Below are 24102 nucleotides of genomic sequence, written 5' to 3'. Positions count from 1 at the left end.
CCAGCTACTCGGGAGGCTGAGGCAGGAGGATCGCTTGAGCCCAGGAGTCTGAGGTTGCTGTGAGCGAGGCTGACGCCACGGCACTCTAGCCTGGGTGACAGAGCGAGACTCTGTCTTAAAAAAAAAAAAAAAAGAGTTTTCGTTACTTACAGACCCCAGGCCTCGCGGCTGCACGAACTTTCTTTAAAGACACAGAAGTCCGAGTACAATACGATGAATGTTTTATGTTTCTCTGATCCATGAAGTCCAAACAAAGGTTTTTGCTGACAGGGAAAGCAGAAACTAAAAACAAAGCGGTGACAAGATTAAGTGCCGGGAGCATAGGAAGGGGTGCTCGAGGAGGCCCCGTCCTGGGGGGGGCGCTGCCTGTTCTCAGGGTGCAGCCGCAGTGGGACCCCAGACCCTGGCCCTGCTGAAGATGGCAGTTGAGCCACAGCTCGCGAGTCCTGAGGCTCGAAGACAAAAAAGAGCTCCTTTCTGCTCCACCCCGACGTGGGCCGCGTGGCACGGACAGGAGCGAACACCTTGCAGGACACAGGGACACACGTCCTCCTTGGCGTCTCGGGCTGGACCCCCCCACTCCGCACACGCCCACGCCAAGCACACAGACACACAGTCACACCGACACTCACACGACACGCTACCAATCTCAGGGCTCTGTCACAGGCCGGATACCCACTGCAGCGTCGAGGTGCACGTGTCTCCCCGGCAGGATGACAATGACAAAAGGCCACTGCAGAAGCGAGGGCGGGACCACGCAGCGAGGACCCGGCGAGGGCGAAGCTGCACTCCGTGTCCCGCTGTCGTGAGGGCAGGTTCTGCGGAGCCACTGGGGCCATCGGAGCCCAGTCAGGGAGGTCTGGGTGGCAGTTCGGGGACCCCGTCCGGCCCCAGTGTGCTCCTGAGCAGCCAGTCGAAGAGGAAGCACAGTGCCAGGAGGCCGGTCCCCAGCAGGTCCCCGAGCCCCGTGAGGTAGGGGATGCAGTGGCTGTCAGGGTCCAGCGAATGGTGCCACGTCAGCCGGACCAGCACTTCTGCCAGGTACAGAAGGATTGTCACCTGGTGCAAAAGCCAGTGGACACAAAAGATGACCAGGACAGAAAATCAAATAGCCGAGGCACACTTGCTGAGTTTCAAGGGTGGACGCCAAAGTGGACGTGTCAACCTTGGCCAGGCCCCTTCCTCCGGCTTCTCTTGGGGTCTAAAGCCGGGCCCTGAGCGCGAGCAGTGGCTGGAGACGGTGGTCCCCACCCATGCTCTCCAGCCGCCCCCCAGACGGACCTGCTGCCGCCCCCCAGCTGCGACCGTCTCTGCCCTATGAGCCTCCCTCGCGACACCTCACTGGGACTTCCACCTGGTTCGCTTGAACCCCGTCCCTTGGCGCTCGAGACGGTTCGCCCTTCTAGAAGGTGCCCTGGGCGGGTCCACACGGCCCTGGCCAGCTCTCCAGGCTCCTCGGTCCCTCATCCAGGCTGACCCCAGCCGCCTCCGCCTCCTCCTCCCTGACGGGAGCCCCGAGCTGCCGCTGGGGCTCGGGGGAGCTCCTCGGACTCCCTGAGTCCCACCCTGTGGCGTCAGGGACACACTGAAGGTGCCAGTGGCATCGGCTCGGGGACACTGGAAAATGTCAGCGTCAGCACTACGCTCCCAGAACTGCTCACTGGTGCCCGGAGTCCCCCCTGCAGAAGCCCCTGGCCTGCTGGGGACGCCAGCCCCCTGCAGTCTCGGCAGAGCACCCCACCCCCATCCTCACTGCCATCCAGCCCTGCCCAGAGTCCACGCGTGTCTGGCAGCAGCCCCGTGGGCAGGGGTCTGGTCCCCGCCTGTCCACCACCTGTGGGAACCTGGCCCAGTGAGCCCACGCGCCGGCCTGCTCCACGGGAACACGCCACATGCCCAGGGCTGCTCTTTCTACCCTCTGGTGGAGAGTGTGCGGCGTGTAGCGTGTAGCGTGTAGCATGTAGCATGCACTGTGTGGCATGCAACATGCAATGCACAGGATATAGTGTATAGTGTCCAGGCCACACCCTCGACTCAACTCCTAGAAGATGCAGACTGCGTCCTTTCTATCCGGGGACCCCACCGTCCCCCGTCCCCCGGCTCAGCGTCTCTCCCAGGACACCGGCCAGAGCCAGCTGCCCTGCTGTGCTGCGTCACCCTTACCTGCAGCAGGCCTGCCAGCAGGTAGAGCACCACGAAGGTCTTGCTGTCGGGGACCGACGGACCTTCCAGCAGGGAGATGACATAGAAGAAAACCAGGTGGCCTGGGACAACCAGAAAGAGGAGGACTCGAGCGGACATGGAGTTGGTTTCTGGAAGAAAGAGGATCAAGAAGTTTGTGTGACCTGCCTGACAGCAGAGGCCATCTTGACATGTGACGGTCTCAGCGAGGTATCCACATTCATTCATTCCTTCCTCTCACACGTGTCACTGGGCACCGACTCGGTGGCAGGCGGCTCTGGCAGATGGGGCTACAGCCTCGTCCCTTCCCTGATGGAGCCGATATTTTAGGAAAGAGAGACAGGCAAGATTTGAGCAATCAGAAACAAGAAATGTGTTAGGAGGATGTATTTCACCAAAATAAGAACACAGAAAGGGCCGGGCATGGTGGCTCACGCCTGTCATCCCAGCACTCTTGGAGGCCGAGGCGGGAGGATCGCTCGAGGTCAGGAGTTCGAGACCAGCCTGAGCAAGAGCGAGACCCCGTCTCTACTAAAAATAGAAAAAAATTATCTGGACAGCTAAAACTCTATATAGAAAAAATGAGCCGGGCGTGGTGGCGCATGCCTGTAGTTCCAGCTACTCGGGAGGCTGAGGCAGGAGGATCGCTTCAGCCCAGGAGTCTGAGGTTTCTGTGAGCGAGGCTGACGCCACGGCACTCTAGCCTGGGTGACAGAGTGAGACTCTATCTCCAAAAAAAAAAAAAAAAAAAACAGCAGAATCACCTGACGTACAGAAAGTGGAGCAAGGGTTCGGCCAGAATTTTTGCGTCCAGGACGGCAGGACCCCAGGCGTGCTCCAAATGTGCAGGTAGGTGGAGATGTGGCTGGTCTGAATGGCCACCAGATTGCCACCGACACCTGAGGGGAAAAAAAATCCGGTTTCTCCTCCTCTACAACAGTCTCTGAGTTACATCCCTTATTTTAAGTTGTCTTCCTCCAGGAAGCCTTTGTGGGTTGATCCAGCACCTGGTATCTTTTCTTTCCCTCCCACTGACCACAGATCTTGCCTGGCACCAAGTCAGGGTGGCCCCGGCCTCCTGAGTGTGGGATCAAAGTAGCAACCGTGTCACCTTGACAGCTTGTATCTCTTAAAGTCAAGGAAGCGTGCCTGGCGGAACAGGTTCTCAGGAACTAACTGCTGGCTTGAGGAAGGGGGCAAGGGAGGGAAATCGGGAAGGAAGTTGGGATAAGGGAAGAGAGGGAGCAGGTGGACGGGTCCACCAAGAGTGTTTGTCAGCCCCTGTGGTGAGAGCTGACCTCGGGTCACAGGGATGGACAGGAACCAGGCTTCAGACTGGCCCATCTGAAAAAAGAAAGGGATTTTTTTTCACCTCAAGGTGGGAAGGAGAGGAAAGAAAACAGAGGATAAGAGCGGGGAGGGGCGGGGAGGAGAGACGATCACATGGTGACAAAGCAGATGTGTCCCAACAGAAGTGCCCCGGACACCTCTCACGCTGGGTGGCCAGAGGGCTTTTAAGAAAAGACGTTTTCTAGCCGGGTGCAGTGGCTCACGCCTGTCATCCTAGCACTCTGGGAGGCCGAGGCGGGGGATCGCTTGAGGTCAGGAGTTCGAGACCAGCCTGAGCAAGAGCCAGACCCCGTCTCTACTAAGAAACAGAAAGAAATGATTTGGACAGCTAAACTATATTTATAGAAAAAATGAGCCGGGCGTGGTGGCGCATGCCTGTAGTTCCAGCTACTCGGGAGGCTGAGGCAGGAGGATCGCTTCAGCCCAGGAGTCTGAGGTTTCTGTGAGCGAGGCTGACGCCACGGCACTCTAGCCTGGGTGACAGAGTGAGACTCTATCTCCAAAAAAAAAAAAAAAAAAACAGCAGAATCACCTGACGTACAGAAAGTGGAGCAAGGGTTCGGCCAGAATTTTTGCGTCCAGGACGGCAGGACCCCAGGCGTGCTCCAAATGTGCAGGTAGGTGGAGATGCGGCTGGTCTGAATGGCCACCAGATTGCCACCGACACCTGAGGGGAAAAAAAATCCGGTTTCTCCTCCTCTACAACAGTCTCTGAGTTACATCCCTTATTTTAAGTTGTCTTCCTCCAGGAAGCCTTTGTGGGTTGATCCAGCACCTGGTATCTTTTCTTTCCCTCCCACTGACCACAGATCTTGCCTGGCACCAAGTCAGGGTGGCCCCGGCCTCCTGAGTGTGGGATCAAAGTAGCAACCGTGTCACCTTGACAGCTTGTATCTCTTAAAGTCAGGGAAGCGTGCCTGGCGGAGCAGGTTCTCAGGAACTAACTGCTGGCTTGAGGAAGGGGGCAAGGGAGGGAAATCGGGAAGGAAGTTGGGATAAGGGAAGAGAGGGAGCAGGTGGACGGGTCCACCAAGAGTGTTTGTCAGCCCCTGTGGTGAGAGCTGACCTCGGGTCACAGGGATGGACAGGAACCAGGCTTCAGACTGGCCCATCTGAAAAAAGAAAGGGATTTTTTTTCACCTCAAGGTGGGAAGGAGAGGAAAGAAAACAGAGGATAAGAGCGGGGAGGGGCGGGGAGGAGAGACGATCACATGGTGACAAAGCAGATGTGTCCCAACAGAAGTGCCCCGGACACCTCTCACGCTGGGTGGCCAGAGGGCTTTTAAGAAAAGACGTTTTCTAGCCGGGTGCAGTGGCTCACGCCTGTCATCCTAGCACTCTGGGAGGCCGAGGCGGGGGATCGCTTGAGGTCAGGAGTTCGAGACCAGCCTGAGCAAGAGCCAGACCCCGTCTCTACTAAGAAACAGAAAGAAATGATTTGGACAGCTAAACTATATTTATAGAAAAAATTAGCCAGGCGTGGTGGCGCATACCTGTAGTCCCAGCTACTCGGGAGGCTGAGGCAGGAGGATCGCTTGAGCCCAGGAGTCTGAGGTTGCTGTGAGCGAGGCTAACGCCATGGCACTCTAGCCCGGGCGACAGAGTGAGAGTCTGTCTAAAAAAAAAAAAAAAAAGAAAGAAAGAAAGAAAAAGAGGGAAAAGCCCTTAATTAATTGGTAGCATTTTCAAGCTAGGCCCTGGCTCCAGATTCCAGGCTTCTCTGAACAAGTCGGTCCTGGCAGCTCTGGGTCTACAGTCGTGCCAGGCGACACCGGGCTGGAGCCAGGCAGGCACCAGCCACGCCCTTCAGACCAGCAATGTGCCTCACTCCCCACCGTTCCTTACTGTCTAGCCGCTGCCCTGCCTGCTCAACCCATTCAAACTCAAACTGTCTGCTTGGCTGCTGAAGGCACCGGAGTCGGTCATTCACCCGAGGAGATGCTTCCGAGCTCACGACCCATCTGCCGCCGCCCTTGCTCACATGGGGAGGCCCCGTGGGACCCAGTCAGGGTGCAGACGTGCTGGGTGGCCCCAAACATGCAAGAAGCACAGGTACGGTCCCCTATGGGGGAAGGAGGGGCCACTGTGGACATGCAGGGGCTGCCTAAGGGCATCTGGCTGAAGCCCGTTTCTGCAGGGCCAGAAGGTGGGGTTCCGGGGACCAAGCTAACTGGGCAAGAGCTTACGTTTGGTTCCTCTCCTAATTGGCCAGTGCCATTTACAGAGCCTTATCAGACACCGGACACCAAGCCAAGCCTGGGTTAAAAGAGAAGTAAGTGGTCAACACAAACACCCACAGGGCCTAAGTCTAGGAGGTTAAGTGAAGGGGGTCAGGGGTAAGACAATAGGGCATGGTGGGGATTGTGGCAAAATGGAACACACAGGCCCTGAATCGACTTCTGCCCAGTACTGTGACAGTCTTCATTTTTAAGCAGCAGACAGACATCCAGATTTTTATGTGTGAACGTATGAGTTTTTATGTCACCACGGAGTGTAAAGAAAAGAAAAGAAAAAAACCGCAAGAGCACAACACTCCAGCTCTGAAGGCCACATGCAGTCAGCAGGTGCCAACAAAGCCTGGGTTCAACCCTGGGCCTTCGAGACGTGGGATTTGGTTCTGTCAAGAGAGCTCTTGTCTTGGCCAGGTGCGGTGGCTCACGCTTGTTATCCCAGCACTCTGGGAGGATCGCTCGAGGTCAGGCGTTCGAGAGCAGCCTGAGCAAGAGCGAGACCCCATCTCCACTAAAAATGGAAAGAAATGATCTGGACAGCTAAAAATATATAGAGAAAAAATGAGCCGGGCATGGTGGCGCATGCCTGTTGTCCCAGCTACTCGGGAGGCTGAGGCAGGACGATCGCTTGAGCCCAGGAGGTTGAGGTTGCTGTGAGCGAGGCTGACACCACGGCACTCTAGCCTGGGTGACAGAGCGAGACTCTGTCTCAAAAAAAAAAAAAAAAAAAACAAAAAACAAAACACCTCATTCCAAGCAGCTAAATTACTCTCCTGTGAAGGTTCTCAAATCCCAAACATAAAGCGTTTGCTCCTCCCGCCTGTCCCCTGCCAAGGGGACATGAAGGCACACCAGATCCTACATCAAAAGCCACCACAAAGGACCCTAAGCAAGAAAACCCAGAAGCGCAGAGCACAGGGCCACCGTGCAGGCTGGCCTGAAATAGAGGCACCGGGAGAGCCAGGGGTGGCCAGAGGAGGGCCCAGGTGAGACCTGCCCTGGGGACAGCCACAGGGCACGGGGTGCGGGGGAGGCAGGGGCCGAGGGACAGCAGCAGCGTCAGCTGCCTGAAGAGACACCACCAAACACGCCCAGCCTCAGCACAATCCTGCATTTGCTGGTTCCCCACTGGAGCATATCCGGGGCCAGGAGGCCCCCTGACATCTGGCTGACCCCTGACATTCTTCCCCTCTGCCTGTCACTCCCCTGTCCACCGGGAAAGCTCAGCCGGAGCTGCCCTCACTGCCAAGGGTCCGAGGGCCTCGTCCCGGCCCCTTCTGAGAAGGGCCCACATCTGTCCTCCTACCTATGCTGTCCCCCGCCTTCTGGAAGCCGAGCACCTGGCAGATGCTCTCAACCCACTTTCTCATGTCCTCCCGTGTCTCAGCCACCAGGTAAAAGGTGCGCTTCCTGGTCCTGATGCCAAACACGAAACGCCCCCGCAACTCCTTCTTGTTGAGGGCCAGGGTGACACCAGCATGCACCTGCTCGCAGGAGCTGAGGTCGATGACCCGCAGGGGCGTCTTGGCGTGTTCGTGCTTGTAGTATTTCAGAACTTTCGGGTCCCCGCTCATCTTGCCCCTCCGAAGGACGAACCAGCGATTCTTCCAGGCCTAAACCCCACCGGGAAGGAATGAGCAGAGGGAACGATTCACCAGTTAGTGCAAAGCTCTTAACGGGTCCTCGGATGTCGCCAAGGGAAGGGTACGGGCTTGGCCCTTGCACCTGGCCTCAGCCTCCCTTTCAGGTTTCCCCAGAGTTGCCGAAGCGGAGGATAAACTGAGGCATGTCACCATGGCAACAGGCATCATCTCTGCACAGTAGCGTGCGGCGTTTCCATGCTTAAGGTCAGGAGGGAACTGAGGCATGTCACCATGGCAACAGGCGTCATCTCTACCTGGTAGGGTGCGACGTTTGCATGCTTTAGCTCAGGAGGGCTGTGATTTCTGATTGAGTCATTCACTTGGTTGGATGTGATCTCAGATGTGTGACAGGGGTCACCTCCGCCTGCCCAGCCCTACCTCAGGGTCTCTGTCACACAAACGAACCCAGTCCCCCTTGGAGACAGCCTTGAAGCACCGTTAATGCCAAGGATTTGGTCCTTATCACGGAGACCTGCATTCTGACTCCCACAACCTTGCGCCTCTCACCTTTTATTTTGTGTTTTTTTGAGACAGAGTCTCGCTCTGTCGTCCAGGCTAGAGTGCCGTGGCGTCAGCCTCGCTCACAGCAACCTCAGACTCCTGGGCTCAAGCGATCCTTCTGCCTCAGCTTCCCGAGTAGCTGGGACTACAGGCGTGCGCCACCACGCCCAGCTCATTTTCTATATATATATTTTTAGCTGTCCAGCTAATTTCTTTCTATTTTTAGTAGAGACGGGGTCTCGCTCTTGCTGAGGCTGGTCTCCAACTCCTGACCTCGAGCGATCCTCCCGCCTTGGCCTCCCAGGGTGCTGGGATGACAGTCGTGAGCCACCACGCCCGGCCCGCCTCTCACCTTCGGTCTCTGTCCTCATTTCCCTCCTCATCCACCTCTGCTTCTGTGATCCATGATTCTCATCACTCCCTTGCTTCTTTCTCCCTTCCTCCCTCTTTTGTGTCCTCATCAAGTCATTTTTGTTGTTGCTGTTGGTTTTTGTTTCTGCCTACACTGCTGTGTCACATGGCGGAGCCATCAGGGCCTGCAGTGCACCCGTCAGTAGAGCAATGCACATGGTACCCACCAGACAACTTCCCATCACCGCCCACACCCATCTACATCGTCCATCTCCACACTCTCCTTCCATGAGGACGCGCTATGTAGCTGCCACTTCTAAGTGAGAATATGTGGTATTTGTGTCTGATTTGTTGCAGTTAAGATAATGGCCTCCAGTTCTATCCATGTTTCTGCAAAAACCGTGCAGTCGGCCGGGCGCGGTGGCTCATGCCTGTCATTCCAACACTCTGGGAGGCCAACGCGGGAGGATCGTTTGAGCTCAGGAGCTCGAGACCAGCCTGAGCAAGAGCAAGACCCCGTCTCTACTAAAAAAATAGAAAGAAATTAGCTGGACAACTAAAAATATGTCGAAAAAATTAGCCGGGCATGGTGGCACATGCCTGTAGTCCCAGCTACTTGGGAGGCTGAGGCAGGAGGATGGCTTGAGCCCAGGAGTTTGAGGTTGCTGTGAGCTAGGCTGACGCCACGGCACTCTAGCCCAGGCAACACAGTGAGACTATGTCTAAAAAAAAAACAAAACAAAACAAAACAAAACTCAAAGTCACTCTTTTTTATGGCTGACTAGCAATCCATGGTCTATACACACCACATGCGCTTTAGCCAATCCTCCATGGATGGACACCTAGGTTCACTCCACATCTTCGCTACTGTAAATAGTGCTGTGGTCAACATGAGTACAAGTTTCTTTTTTATACGTTGATTTCCTTTCCTTTCACAAGATACCCAGAAGTGGGACTGCAGGATCCAATGGTAGTTCTATTTGTAGTCCTTTGACAAACCCCTATAGTGTTTTCCAGAGAGGTTTCACTAATTTCCATTCCCAGCAAGAGTGTATATGAGTTCTCTTTTCTCTGCATCCTTGCCAACCTCTATTTTTTGTGTTTTTAGTAATAGCCATTCTGATTGGTGTAAGATGATATCGCATTGTGATTTTAATTTGCCTTTCCCTGATGATTAGTGATGCTGAGCATTTTCATATGGTTCTTGGCCATTTGTCTGTCTTCTCTGGAAAAATGTCTATTCATGTCCTCAGCTCGCATTTTAATGGCGCTGTTGGTGGTGGTGGTGGTGTTGTCATGGAGTTTCTTAGACATTCTGGATACCAGTCCCCTGCTGGATGGATGTATTGTTTTCAAATATTTTCTCCGTTCCTGCAGGTTATGTGTTCACTCTGTTGACCATTTCTTTCGCTGCTGAGCACCAAATTGATATGCTGATCTGGCAAGGTCTGTGAGAGATCTGAAGGCACTTTCTAGAAGACGCACCACTAAAGACCTGATTGAAAGCAAGTTCCTCCTGACTCAGTTAAAACCCTTGGCTGGCCGGGCGCAGTGGCTCACGCCTGTTATCCTAGCACTCTGGGAGGCCGACGCGGGAGGATCACTCGAGGTCAGGAGTTCGAGACCAGCCTGAGCAAGAGCGAGACCCCGTCTCTACTAAAAACGATAAAGTAGCTGGACAACTAAAAACATATATAGAAAAGAGCAGCCGGGCGTGGTGGTGCATGCCTGTGGTCCCAGCTACTCGGGAGGCTGAGGCAGGAGGATCGCTTGAGCCCAGGAGTCGGAGGTTGCTGTGAGCAAGGCTGACGCCACGGCACTCTAGCCCAGGCTACAGAGCGAGACTGTCTCAAAAAAAAAAAAGACAAAAAACAAAACCACCCTTGGCTGTCCTCTTGCCTTGGCGTCCTACATCATACATGTAAACTGCAAATAACAGGGAAAAAAGAAAGGTGAGGCTTCCCTTTAGGAAAGAATTTACCACCCAGCTGACTAACAGAACAGGCACTGGTTGGCCTGACAATATGAGAAAAGGGCTTTCTTACAGAAATTTCTGGTACAATGCAATGAGAAGATGAGAAATTGTTTTCTAGCTCTAGACCGGAACTCAGGAGACCTGGCTTCTAAATCTAACATTCCTACTCACTCGTTCTGACATTTTGAGTATAAAGAAACTGGGTTTTGACTGCATGGACTCAAGCTGAATTTGGGGAAGACGGATATGTTAACAATATTGAGGCTCTCCACCCACCAACCTGGCACATTTATCAATTTATTTAGGTCTTCTTTAATTTCTCTCGGCAACGTTTGGTAGTTTTCAAGGCAGAGATATTACATGTTGCTTTACTTTCCAATACTTTATGTTTTCATGCTATTGTAATTAACAATATTTCGTTTTATTTTCTAATTATGCACCCGCATTTCTATGCACTGGCAACAAAGTTTGTATATTGACCTTTACTCCTGTGATCTTGCTAAATTCACTTAGTTGTAATATGGAATTTTAGGGGTAGATTTCTTCGAAGTTCCTCCGTACACAATCATGTCTTAGGAGAATAAAGACAATTTTATTTCTTCATTTGGAATCTGTATGCCTCTTTCTTTCTTTCTTTCTTTTGTTTTTTTGAGACAGAGTCTCGCTCTGCCGCCCGGGCTAGAGTGCCGTGGCATCAGCCTAGCTCACAGCAACCTCCAACTCCTGGGCTCAAGCGATCCTCCTGCCTAAGCCTACCGAGTAGCTGGGACTACAGGCATGCGCCACCATGCCCGGCTAATTTATTTTTAATACATATTTTTAGCTGTCCATATGATTTCTTTCTATTTTTTTAGTAGAGACGGGGTCTCCCTCTTGCTCAGGCTGGTCTCGAACTCCTGAGCTCAAACGATCTGCCCGCCTCGGCCTCCCAGAGTGCTGGGATGACAGGCGGGAGCCACCGGGCCCAGCCCTGTATGCCTTTTTCTTTCTGTTTACTACCTTGTTACATGGACTAGAGCCTCCAGTCCAACATCCCATAAAAACGGTCAGCACAGACATCCTTGATTTACTCTTGACCTTGGGGGCAAAACATTCAGTATTTTACAAGTTAAAATTACATTAGCCGTAGGCTTTTCAGTGATATAGGTAATTTCCTAATCCTTTTTTGAAATTTTGCCAAATACTTTCTTGCATCCATTGAGATGAGCAAGTGAGTTTTCTCCTTTCTTCTCTCAACTGGATGAATCACACCGTTCTAAGTGTTCATCCATCTTCGCATTCCTTGTATTATATAAACACTTGGGGACAACGATGTGGCAGAGCCGGACTTCAAACCCCGGCAGCCTGATTTCCCAGGCTTGCTCTTCTGCCAATGTTGCTGGACATGAATGGTCTGGGTGGGAGGAGGTGAGAGGAACAGTGGTGAAGGTGGCCGCACACAGATGGGACTTCGGTGGACAATGGAATAATACAACACCCAAATCTACAGGCAGATGTCTGGGAGCTTCTGATCGCTCAGCTTCAGTCTTCATCCTCCCGACACTCTTTGTATCACCTGTAATTTACCTGAAATACCCTCCACGCACGCTGTGAACCTACACAGTCGTCCTTCCTGGAGGCGCACGAGATAGTTCTTCTGCTTCCTCGCTGTAGGCAGACGGAAGTGGATATTCGCTAGGTAGAAGGCACAGTGCTAAGGCTTTTATTGGAGTTACTTCGCATCTTTGGAACAACCTAACAGCACGGGGTAATGTTGTCCTCATGTCTCGGGGGGGAAATGGAGGCACGGAGGCAAGGATACAGCAGTGCCAGACTCCTGGATTCTCTAACCAGTGGAATTATCTGGAATCTGACAAGATCGGTATTTTTGCCTTCATGCAAATTTCCCCTGGATAGAGAATCCTCCCCATCAGCACATTCCCTCGGCGACCCCTGCCCCTCTGCCGCCAACCCCCCCCCCCCACGCCCATACTCACAAAGCGCCTCAACTTCCTCTCGGGGGGCGACTTCCTCAGCCAGCCGGTGCGCACCAGGTGGCCGTCGGAGCTCATGCTGCCGCAGGCCCGGCCACCCCGGGGGCGCGCAGGAGGGCACGGGTCGCCGGGTGAGCCCGGGGTGCGGCGCCGCTCCCGGGGCAGGGCAGGGGCCCAGCAGGCGGGGACCGGGCAGGGAAGGGCGCGTGCCAGGACGGGAGGCGGTGAGAGCCGGTGACAGTGAGGATGGACGCGGATAAGGACACGCCAGGGCGCCGGCGCAAATGGGGACGTGCGGGCACAAGGGCAGGCGAGGAGGGACACGGGGAGGAGGGGGCGGGGCGCAGACCCGGATGGGGCGTGGGCGGGAGCCCCAGAGGGCGTAGGTTGGGCCCGGACGGGAGCCGAGGAGGGGGCCACCTAGGGCGCAGACGCGGGGCGGGACGGGGGCCGACGAGGGCATGGACGGGGGCCGGGATGGGACAGGAGGTGATGAGGGCCAGGCCGGGTGCTGAGGAGGGCGCAGACGCGGGGCAGGACGGGGGCCAGAAGGGAGGCCACAAGGGCGCAGGCAAGGACCGGGACAGGAGGTGACGAGGGCGCGGATGGCGGCCGGGCCGGGAGGCGAGGAAGGTGTGGGCGAGGGCGCGGACAGGAGCCGGGCGGACAGGAGCCGGGCGGCCAGGACAAGGGCGCAGATGGGCGCTGGCGAGGGTGAGGGTGGTGACGCCCATCATGGCGGGGGGCAGACCGGGCGTGGAGGAGTCCTACACCTACAGCTCCGGCCCCTGGTAGGAGCCTTCGTAGAAGCAAACATGGCATCCCCGACCACCCCCCACCCTTTTACCTGTCGTCTCAAATAGTAGGCAGGGACGGGGTGGGGGGCAGGGAAATTTAGTGTTAGGATTAACGGTTTGAGTTTAGGGGTTAGAGATAAAGATCAGGGTTGCGGATTAGGAGTTAGTGACAGGGATTCTGGTTGGGGATTAGGGGTTAGGTTTAAAGTAGGCTTAGGGTAGGGCTTCAGGGTTCAGGCCAGAGCATTGGAATTCAGGCTTTGGGGTTCAGGGTTGGGGTTAAGGTAAGCATTTGAATTAGGGTAAAGTGTAGGCATAGGGGTAAGGGTAGGGGTCATTGTTGGGGTTGGGGGTGAGGGTAAGGGATTTAGGGTTAGGGTTAGAGTTGGTTTTGGTGGTTGGCAAGGTTAGCATTGGGGTTACAGTTTAGGGATTATATATGGAAATAAAATAGGAATTACAAATAAAAAATACATTAATACTGATTTTTACATGATATAGTTACTTTTATTGGTGTTGGTTATTTCTTTCTATGGAACAAAATGACTATCTGGTAGTAATTTCTATTACTTTCAAGTGTCCTCATTTCTCCCTGAAAGACTCCCTTTTAGTATGTCTTGTAGGGCAAGTACACTAGCTATAAATTCTCTCAGGTCTTGTTTATCCGGGAATGTCTTGATGATTCTTTCATTTTTAGAGCTTTGCCAGATAATGACTTCTATTCCACGGGCAGGGACTGAGAATGAGCGTTTTCTCAGCTGCTGTATCCATCCTGATTGTGCTTAGGGGAACTGAGGAAATGACTAACAGGTAGACTGGTGGATCATTTGGCTCTAGTACTCATCAGAACTGGGTCAGAACTCCATTTGTGGCCGTGTGCGGTGGCTCACGCCTGTCATCCCAGCACTCTGGGAGGCTGAGGCGGGAGGATCGCTCGAGGTCAGGAGTTGGAGACCAGCCTGAGCAAGAGCGAGACCCGGTCTCTCCTAAAAATAGAAAGAAAATTATATGGACAGCTAAAAATATATAGAGAAAAAATTAGCCAGGCATAGTGGCGCATGCCTGTAGTCCCAGCTACTTGGGAGGCTGAGGCAGGAGGATCTCTTGAGCCCAGGAGTCTGAGGTTGCTGTGAGCGAGGCTGACGCCACGGCACTCTAGCCTGGGTGACAGAGCGAGACTCTGTCTTAAAAAAAAAAAAAAAAGAGTTTTCGTTACTTACAGACCCCAGGCCTCGCGGCTGCACGAAATTTCTTTAAAGACACGGAAGTCCGAGTAGAGTACGATCAATGTTTTATTTTATGCTTCTCTGATCCATGAAGTCCAAACAAAGGTTTTTGCTGACAGGGAAAGCAGAAACTAAAAACAAAGCGGTGACAAGATTAAGTGCTGGGAGCAGAGGAAGGGGTGCTCGAGGAGGCCCCGTCCTGGGGGGGGCGCTGCCCGTTCTCAGGGTGCAACCGCAGAGGGACCCCAGACCCTGGCCCTGCTGAAGACGGCAGTTGAGCCACAGCTCGCGAGTCCTGAGGCTCGAGGACAAAAAAGAGCTCCTTCCTGCTCCACCCCGACGTGGGCCGCGTGGCACGGACAGGAGCGAACACCTTGCCGGACACAGGGACACACGTCCTCCTTGGCGTCTCGGGCTGGACCCCCCACTCCACACTCGCCCACGCCAAGCACACAAACACACAGTCACACCGACACTCACACGACACGCTACCAATCTCAGGGCTCCATCACGGGCCGGGTACCCACTGCAGCATCGAGGTGCGCGTGTCTCCCCGGCAGGATGACAATGACAAAAGGCCACTGCAGAAGCGAGGCCGGGACCATGCGGCGAGGACCCGGCGAGGGCGAAGCTGCACTCCGTGTCCCGCTGTCGTGAGGGCAGGTTCTGTGGAGCCACTGGGGCCATCGGAGCCCAGTCAGGGAGGTCCGGGTGGCAGTTCGCAGACCCCGTCCAGCCTGAGCGCGCTCCTCAGCAGCCAGTCGACGAGGAAGCATAGTGCCAGGAGGCCGGTCCCCAGCAGGTCCCCGAGCCCCGTGAGGTAGGGGATGCAGTGGCTGTCGGGGTCCAGTGAATGGTGCCACGTCAGCCGGAGCAGCACTTCCGCCAGGCACAGAAGGATTGTCACCTGGTGCAAAAGCCAATGGACACAAAAGATGACCAGGACAGAAAATCAAACACAGCCGAGGCACACTTGCTGAGTTTCAAGGGTGGACGCCAGAGTGGACGTGTCGACCTTGGCCAGGCCCCTTCCTCCGGCTTCTCTTGGGGTCTAAAGCGCGGCCCTGAGCAGCGGCTGGAGACGGTGGTCCCCACCCATGCTCTCCAGCCGCCCCCCAGACAGGTGGACCTGCTGCCACCCCCCAGCTGTGACTGTCTCTGCCCTATGAGCCTCCCTCGCGACACCTCACTGGGACTTCCACCTGGTTCGCTTGAACCCCGTCCCTTGGCGCTCGAGATGATTCGCCTTCTAGAAGGTGCCCTGGGCGGGTCCACACGGCCCTGGCCAGGTCTCCAGGCTCCTCGGTCCCTCATCCAGGCTGACCCCAGCCGCCTCCGCCTCCTCCTCCCTTACGGGAGCCCCGAGCTGCCGCTGGGACTCGGGGGAGCTCCTCGGACTCCCTGAGTCCCACCCTGTGGCGTCAGGGAACACACTGAAGGTGCCAGTGGCATCGGCTCGGGGACACTGGAAAATGTCAGCGTCGGCACTACGCTCCCAGAACTGCTCACTGGTGCCCGGTCTCTACTAAAAATAGAAAGAAATTACCTGGATAACTAAAAATATATATAGAAAAATTAGCCGGGCATGGTGGTGCATGCCTGTAGTCCCAGCTACTCGGGAGGCTGAGGCAGGAGGATCGCTTGAGCCCAGGAGTCTGAGGTTGCTGTGAGCGAGGGTGACGCCATGGCACTCTAGCCCGGGCGAGAGAGCTAGACTCTGTCTCAAAAAAAAAAAAAAAAAAAACAGAAAAGGAGAAGAAAAAATCGTATGTATCTTAGAAGCTAAAACATACCATAAAAGACCAGAGAGAGAGAGGGTAAGAATGCAGAACAGCACCAATATCTATTCATGATAAAAAAAAAAATTAGATGAGGAACAAAAAGATTCTTTTAAAAAAAGCCTAAAAAGGAAGAAGCAAAACTATCAGAAGCAGCTACTACTGGCAGCTGGCAGGAAAACTCTAGAAAATCTACAGGAAAACTATGTAAACAATGAGAATTCGATAAAATGCTTTGGTGCATAAATCACACAGAACATCTGGGAGGCGGAGGCGTGTGGATCGCTCGAGGTCAGGAGTTCTAGACCAGCCTGAGCAAGAGCGAGACCCCATCTCTACTAAAAATAGAAAGAAATTATATGGACAGCTAAAAATATATATAGAAAAATTAGCCGGGCATGGTGGTGCATGCCTGTAGTCCCAGCTACTCGGGAGGCTGAGACAGGAGGATCCCTTGAGCCCAGGAGTCTGAGGTTGCTGTGAGAGAGGCTGACGCCACAGCACTCTAGCCCGGGGGACAGAGCGAGACTCTGTCTCAAAAAAGAAAAAAAAAATCACACAGAACAACAAACAGCTTTTCCATATACAAATGGCAAGTGAGAAAATGTAACGGGGACTTTCATTTCTGGACAAGATGGGGTAGACACGCCTCTTCCTAGTCCTCCCACTCAGTACAACTAGAATCCACGGACGTTATACACAAAACAAATGTAAGACGACTCCGAAAGGTAGAGACATAAGGCAGGCTGGCCAGGAGCCTTAGGACGCCATGACCAACATGGTGCTGAGTTCCCTGAAATGTTTGTTTGTTTCCAGACCGGGCCCTGGAGAAGTCATCAACCCAGAAAGGCCCACAGGAGTGGACAGAAGACTCCACAGAAGTCTGCTCTTTTTAGCCAAAGGTTCAGGAAAGTGGCAGATGTGGCCCGGGACCTCCGTGGCGGAGGTGGTGGCAGAGAAGGCTAAGTTGAGAGTCAGGACTTTCATCCCTACCCGATGGTCCTGAGGCCCCTGCTACGTCAATGAAACCATGTGGGCGCAGAAACAAGGCATCGCTCCCCCTTCCAGCCCAGGTGACGTCAGAGACCTAGTGAGGATCCCGGACGGCCCCCCGCCCAGCAGTAACAAGGTGCTCCTCTTCCCCTGGGCATCAGGGAGGCTGGGTGGGGACCTGGACGCCCACCACACCTGGGAGCAAGGCAGTAAGTAAGCAGTGCATTCCCTTTTCCCCAGTGCTGCGGTCAGAGCAGGCCAGCCACATCACATTCAAATAAGATCCAAAGGCTTAGAATGTAATACCCAAAATGTCCAGAGTTAATCTAAAATCATTCTTCCTACAAGAAGCCAGAAAAATCTTAGCTTGGATGAGAAAAAATAACCAACAGACACCACCAAACTGAGATGACACAGGTGTCAGAATTTCCTAAAAACAATGTTCATGAAGACATTATCAACATGCTTCAACAAGCAGTGCTCTTGAAAACAATGCAAAAAATTGAAAGTCTCAGAAGACAGAAGACACAAAGCAGAACCAAATGGGCATTTTAAAGCTAAACAAATACAATAACAACAAAAACAAAACCCAAACAACTCAACAGGCTCAAGGGCAGAATGGAGAGGGAAGAGGAAAAAATCAGTCAACTGGAAGAAAATATGACAGAAATGAGTCAATCTGAAAAAGGAGAATAAAAGACTGAAAAAAAAAAGTAAACAGCACCTCAGGGACTTGTGTGACTGCAACAAAAGATCTAACATTCATCTCATTAGAATATCAAAAAGAAAGGAGAAAGAGAGCTGAGAAAAAATTCAAACAACAAATAATGGCTTAAAATCTCCCGCATCTGGCGAAAGATATAAATCTATGTATTCAGGGAGCTTAGCAAACCCCAAATAGGATAAACTCTAAGAAATCCACACCCACACATATCATAATCCAACTTCTATTAATAAAAACTAAAGAAGAAGGTTTGCAACGTGAGGGAGAGATATGACACCACACATACACAGCAAAAACCATTTAAATGACGGCAAATTTCTCATCAGAAATCATGGATGAGGCCCGGCACGGTGGCTCACGCCTGTCATCCCAGCACTCTGGGAGGCCGAGGCGGGAGATCACTCGAGGTCATGAGTTCGAGACCAGCCTGAGCAAAAGCGAGACCCCCCCCCCCCCCCCCGTCTCTACTAAAAATAGAAAAAAATTATCTGGACAGCTAAAACTATATATAGAAATAAACAGCAGACTCACCTGACGTACAGAAAGTGGAGCAAGGGTTCGGCCAGAATTTTTGCGTCCAGGACGGCAGGACCCCAGGCTTGCTCCAAATGTGCAGGTAGGTGGAGATGCGGCTGGTCTGAATGGCCACCAGATTACCACCGACACCTGAGGGGAAAAAATCCGGTTTCTCCTCCTCTACGACAGTCTCTGAGTTACATCCCTTATTTTAAGTTGTCTTCCTCCAGGAAGCCTTTGTGGGTTGATCCAGCACCTGGTATCTTTTCTTTCCCTCCCACTGACCACAGATCTTGCCTGGCACCAAGTCAGGGTGGCCCCGGCCTCCTGAGTGTGGGATCAAAGTAGCAACCGTGTCACCTTGACAGCTTGTATCTCTTAAAGTCAGGGAAGCGTGCCTGGCGGAGCAGGTTCTCAGGAACTAACTGCTGGCTTGAGGAAGGGGGCAAGGGAGGGAAATCGGGAAGGAAGTTGGGATAAGGGAAGAGAGGGAGCAGGTGGACGGGTCCACCAAGAGTGTTTGTCAGCCCCTGTGGTGAGAGCTGACCTCGGGTCACAGGGATGGACAGGAACTAGGCTTCAGACTGGCCCATCTGACAAAATGAAAGGGATTTTTTTTCACCTCAAGGTGGGAAAGAGAGGAAAGAAAACAGAGGATAAGAGTGGGGAGGAGCGGGGAGGAGAGACGATCACATGGTGACAAAGCAGGTGTGTCCCAGCAGAAGTGCCCCAGAGAAAAGACGTTTTCTAGCCGGGCGCAGTGGCTAATGCCTGTCATCCTAGCACTCTGAGAGGCCGAGGCGGGGGGATCGCTTGAGGTCAGGAGTTCGAGACCAGCCTGAGCAAGAGCCAGACCCCGTCCCTACTAAAAAACAGAAAGAAATGATTTGGACAGCTAAACTATATTTATAGAAAAAATTAGCCAGGCGTGGTGGCGCATACCTGTAGTCCCAGCTACTCGGGAGGCTGAGGCAGGAGGATCGCTTGAGCCCAGGAGTCTGAGGTTGCTGTGAGCGAGGCTGACGCCATGGCACTCTAGCCCGGGCAACAGAGTGAGACTCTGTCTCAAAAAAAAAAAAAAAAGAAAGAAAGAAAGAAAAAGAGGGAAAAGCCCTTAATTAATTGGTACCATTTTCAAGCTAGGCCCTGGATCCAGATTCCAGGCTTCTCTGAACAAGTCGGTCCTGGCAGCTCTGGGTCTACAGTCGTGCCAGGCGACACCGGGCTGGAGCCGGGCAGGCACCAACCACGCCCTTCAGACCAGCAATGTGCCTCACTCCCCACCGTTCCTTACTGTCTAGCCGCTGCCCTGCCTGCTCAACCCATTCAAACTCAAACTGTCTGCTTGGCTGCTGAAGGCACCGGAGTCGGTCATTCACCCAAGGAGATGCTTCCGAGCTCACGACCCATCTGCCGCCACCCTTGCTCACATGGGGAGGCCCCGTGGGACCCGGTCAGGGTGCAGACGTGCTGGGTGGCCCCCAACATGCAAGAAGCACAGGTACGGTCCCCTACGGGGGAAGGAGGGGCCACTGTGGACATGCAGGGGCTGCCTAAGGGCATCTGGCTGAAGCCCGTTTCTGCAGGGCCAGAAGGTGGGGTTCCGGGGACCAAGCTAACTGGGCAAGAGCTTACGTTTGGTTCCTCTCCTAATTGGCCAGTGCCATTTACAGAGCCTTATCAGACACCGGACACCAAGCCAACCCTGGGTTAAAGAGAAGTAAGTGGTCAACACAAACACCCACAGGGGCTAAGTCTAGGAGGTTAAGTGAAGGGGGTCAGGGGTAAGACAATAAGGCATGGTGGGGATTGTGGCAAAATGGAACGCACAGGCCCTGACTCGACTTCTGCCCAGTACTGTGACAGTCTTCATTTTTAAGCAGCAGACAGACCTCCAGATTTTTATGTGTGAACGTATGAGTTTTTATGTCACCACGGAGTGTAAAGAAAAGAAAAGAATAAAACCGCAAGAGCCCAACACTCCAGCTCTGAAGGCCACATGCAGTCAGCAGGTGCCAACAAAGCCTGGGTTCAACGCTGGGCCTTCGAGACGTGGGATTTGGTTCTGTCAAGAGAGCTCTTGTCTTGGCCAGGCGAGGTGGCTCACGCCTGTCATCCCAGCACTCTGGGAGGCTGAGGCGGGAGGATCGCTCGAGGTCAGGAGTTCGAGAGCAGCCTGAGCAAGAGCGAGACCCCATCTCCACTAAAAATGGAAAGAAATGATCTGGACAGCTAAAAATATATAGAGAAAAAATGAGCCGGGCATGGTGGCGCATGCCTGTTGTCCCAGCTACTCGGGAGGCTGAGGCAGGAGGATCGCTTGAGCCCAGGAGGTTGAGGTTGCTGTGAGCGAGGCTGATGCCACGGCACTCTAGCCTGGGCCACAGAGCGAGACTCTGTCTCAAAAAAACAAAAACAAAAAAAAAGAGAGCTCTCGTCTTGGTGATGCCATGAGGGACCAGGTTTGAGCTGCCGAGAGCAGCGTGCGACACTTCCTCCCCCAGGTCTCCTTCCAGCTGAGCAAAGCCAGCCCCACGGTCCCTGCGGGTCACAGCTGCCCAGCTTCCTCTGAAGCTGCCGTCCGGGTCCAACCCAGCCCAGGGGACCCCACGGTCCTCGTCACGTACTCACCGCATATGATGGGAGTGAATATGGCCATGCCTCTGTACTGCTGCTTAGAGATGGTTTTGCTCAGGATCAAGCCTCCAAAACTGGGGAGAAAGCAGACGCGGTCGGGTGACCAGGGGCGCGCGCTCACAGGGGCCCTCGTGAGCCAGGACTCCCGGTCTCAGCGGACACGCGGTATCTGCCACCACCAGCCGGGTGCCCCCCCGCCCCCGCCGTGTCCTCTGCACCCTGCTCAAGCCTCCCTATGCCACCTCTGATCTGCGTCTCGGCGGCTCCAGAAGCCATCAGAGAATGCCAGGCCACCATGAAACACACGAATGCCACCTTTCTGAGGCCGTGCGGCCGGCTGGGCCCTACCACGCACGGGACACCCCCTGCCCTGCACCGACATGCTCTTCGGTGCCAACAGAGCCTGCACAAGGGTCGCCTCGTGCCCGCCCTCTGCTCTTGGAAAATGCCACCCCTGCGACTTCTCAGAGCCCTGGAGGAGCGGGGTCCATGTGGACAAGGAGCCAGGCGGCTTCCGGAGCCAAAGGCGGCTTCGCCAGCTCTTCTCCCTGAGAGTCGCAGCTGGGAGGACACACGGGAATGGAGTGGGGACGCCCCGGCACGCTGTGCCAACAGGAGAGGGGCCCCGAGGACAGGGCCGCAGGGGGGAGGGACAAACCCCACAGCGGCTGGGCCGTGGAGGGTGGCCTGGCACACTGATGGACCCACGGCGACACTGCCACAGCCCAAACGAGGTCGGGCCAGCAGGGCTCTGGCAGCTGCGGACTGAGAGCCGGGTCCCAGGGCACCACCATAAAGGGGACGACCGTGACCTTCACCTGACCTTCCCTCCTGTCCCCCTGCTGCTCTGCCAACTGTGAACAGGTGTGAACATGGCCCGGGGTTTGTGGTCAAGGAAAGAGAAAGTGAAAAGGTCAGACCCGACCAGTGCTGGGTTCCTCAGGGGCCCACGGCTACGTCCCACTCTGTCCCAGACCCCCGGGGCACCCAGTGTCACCCACGCTCAGGGCCTCATGGCTCTCAGGGAGGACGCAGAGGCGGTGGCCGCGGCCCGGCGCACCTGCTGATGACCATTGCGAGGACGATGGGGACCCAGCTGCACTTCAGGACCTTCACGACAGGTAGGCTCTGCTTGGCGACCAGGAGCCACAGCGGGGTCGGGGCCATGAGGCCGAGGCAGACCAGGGGCATCAGAAACCGCCTGTCTGGAAAGAGACAGGGGACGCCCCCGCCGCTCGTGGGACAAGCCCGGAGAGCACAGGGCAAGGCCTGGCCAGGGGACAGGGGAGGGCGGGCTGGGAATGCATGGAAGGCACTAGAAGTCTGAGGGAAGTCCTGCCCCACCTCCCCTTCCAAAGAACCTTTACCGCCCCACTAAGCAGCTGGGAGAGCTGCTCTCTGTCCTCCGGTCCTGCCATACTCCACCTCCACTTCTCTGACGCCCTTGCTATGTCCCCATGCCTGTTTAGCACCCTGCTCCATCTCCTCCCGCCCCAGCGTGACACTTCTGCGACGTGCCCCGTGCTAGCACCGCGCTCAGCACCCACACGCACAGCCTCGGTGCACGTTGTCAACACCCCTGCTCGGACAGGAGACAGGGGGAAGCGAGCACAGAGTGCTGGGCACGCGAGACCTGTGGCCAGCAAGCAGCCTGGGAGGTGCCACTGGGAACGTCCCCTAAAGCCCTCTTTCCTTCTCTGCACTAACACGTCACGTCTGTCCCTCTGCCCCAGGTTGGCTACAGACAAAGTACTTCCTGGTAGGAGTGGACAGGAGGGGAACAAAGGCAGGGGGACCTCGGAGGGGAACACAGGCAGGGGGACCTTGGAGGAGAACAAAGGGTGCAGCCTCCATGCATGGGATTCGCGCCACTCAAGGGGCCCCAGACAGCTCCCTCGCCCCTTCCACCACGTGAGGACACAGCGAGAAGGTGCCACCTGCCACGGGGAGGACCGTCACCAGCGCCCGGCCATGCCGCCACCCTGATCTCACACTTCCAGTCTCCAGCACCGTGAGAAGTCACTGTGTCGTTCACAAGCGTCCCCGTCCATGGCGTCTTGCTACGACAGCCCGGATGGACGGAGGGAGACAGGTCGGGAAGTGTCAGGCCGGCTGTGTGCACAACCGGTGTCGCACGCTGGCCGGGGGAGAGTGACCGCCCGCCGAGGGCATCTGCAGAGCCACGGCCAGGCCCCCACCCGGGAGAGGGCACCCCCCGCCCCAGTTAGAGCCCGGCAGGGTCCCCAGAGTCCCCGGGGACGGGTGTGTGGCGCGGCAGCTCACCCAGGGCGAAGGCCATGAGGAAGGCGGTCACCACGCTGCTAGCGCACAGCAGCTCCACCTGGGCCAAGTCCAGCTCCTCCCGGGACGCGGCCCCCAGCAGCAGCGCGGCCACCGCAGCCAGGAGCCCCAGGATGGTGGCCGGCACCTGTCAGGGCAGAAATCAGACACGTGAGCGAGGGAAGGTCCCCGGGGCCACCGTCCCCCCTCCCTGCCCTGCCACGTGCCCCCTGCTCTCTCGCCTCTGCCTCCTCTCTCTCGCCCGCCAACCCCAGGAAGAACCACCACCAGCACCTCCCTTCAACCCAGTTCCCTCGAAAACAAATGCCTTCCACCTCCGCTCCCTCGCTGGGGGCACCTTCCACCGCAGAATGTTCTAGAGTTGTAGTCTCTGTCTCAGGCCTTGCTCAGGCCCACGCAGGCTCTTGCCTGCAACTCCACACGCTGGTCTGGGCCAAAGTGCTCAGTCACCTCCAGCAGCACAGACAGCTGACCTCGCTCCCCACGGGGACGCCCCACCATCCGCAGCAACCACCCCGGAGGCCTCTGCACACCACTGGTCTGTTCCCTGTCCTTCCCTGCTCTCACCCTCCCCTGGCCCAGGCTGCCTGCCGGTCTCCGTCCTGCCAAGCGTGGCCCGTCCAGAGCCCGTGCCGGGAGGTGCCCCATCCTGGACATGGATAGTGGCAACTCTAATGCCAATGCCAGCCCGGAAACGAGTCACGTCAGGTCATGAAGAAGGCTGCAGAAACAAAGAGCTCAGCCACCCACAGCGAAGAGAAGAGCGACTCTTTTAAAGATGGAAAAATATATATAATTTTAGGCATAACAAAAATAAAAATAAAGAAAAAATGGTTCCCAAGTTAACCTATGTAATTGTAGTGAAAGTACCAACAAGAGTTTTCATGCCACTGCACAAATTTTAAGTTGTACAAAGAAAAGTAAA

At 55.1% G+C, this 24102-nt stretch overlaps 1 protein-coding gene across 1 annotated transcript; it reads right to left on the bottom strand.

Moving 5' to 3' along the window:
* Positions 1 to 334: 334 nt before the first annotated feature.
* Positions 335 to 23678, bottom strand: LOC138378991 (solute carrier family 41 member 3-like). Its single transcript, XM_069464275.1, has 7 exons — positions 23586 to 23678; positions 23157 to 23304; positions 21937 to 22072; positions 20871 to 20950; positions 4064 to 4198; positions 2164 to 2312; positions 335 to 1059 (listed from the first exon to the last, which is right to left on the bottom strand). The coding sequence occupies exons 1-7, from the start codon at positions 23676 to 23678 to the stop codon at positions 850 to 852; spliced, it is 951 nt and encodes a 316-aa protein (XP_069320376.1). The 3' UTR covers positions 335 to 849.
* Between the last annotated feature and the right edge of the window lie 424 nt (positions 23679 to 24102).

Source organism: Eulemur rufifrons, chromosome 30, assembly GCF_041146395.1.
Source record: "Eulemur rufifrons isolate Redbay chromosome 30, OSU_ERuf_1, whole genome shotgun sequence".
Lineage (NCBI taxonomy): Eukaryota > Metazoa > Chordata > Mammalia > Primates > Lemuridae > Eulemur > Eulemur rufifrons.
This window is presented reverse-complemented; position numbering and strand designations above follow the sequence as displayed.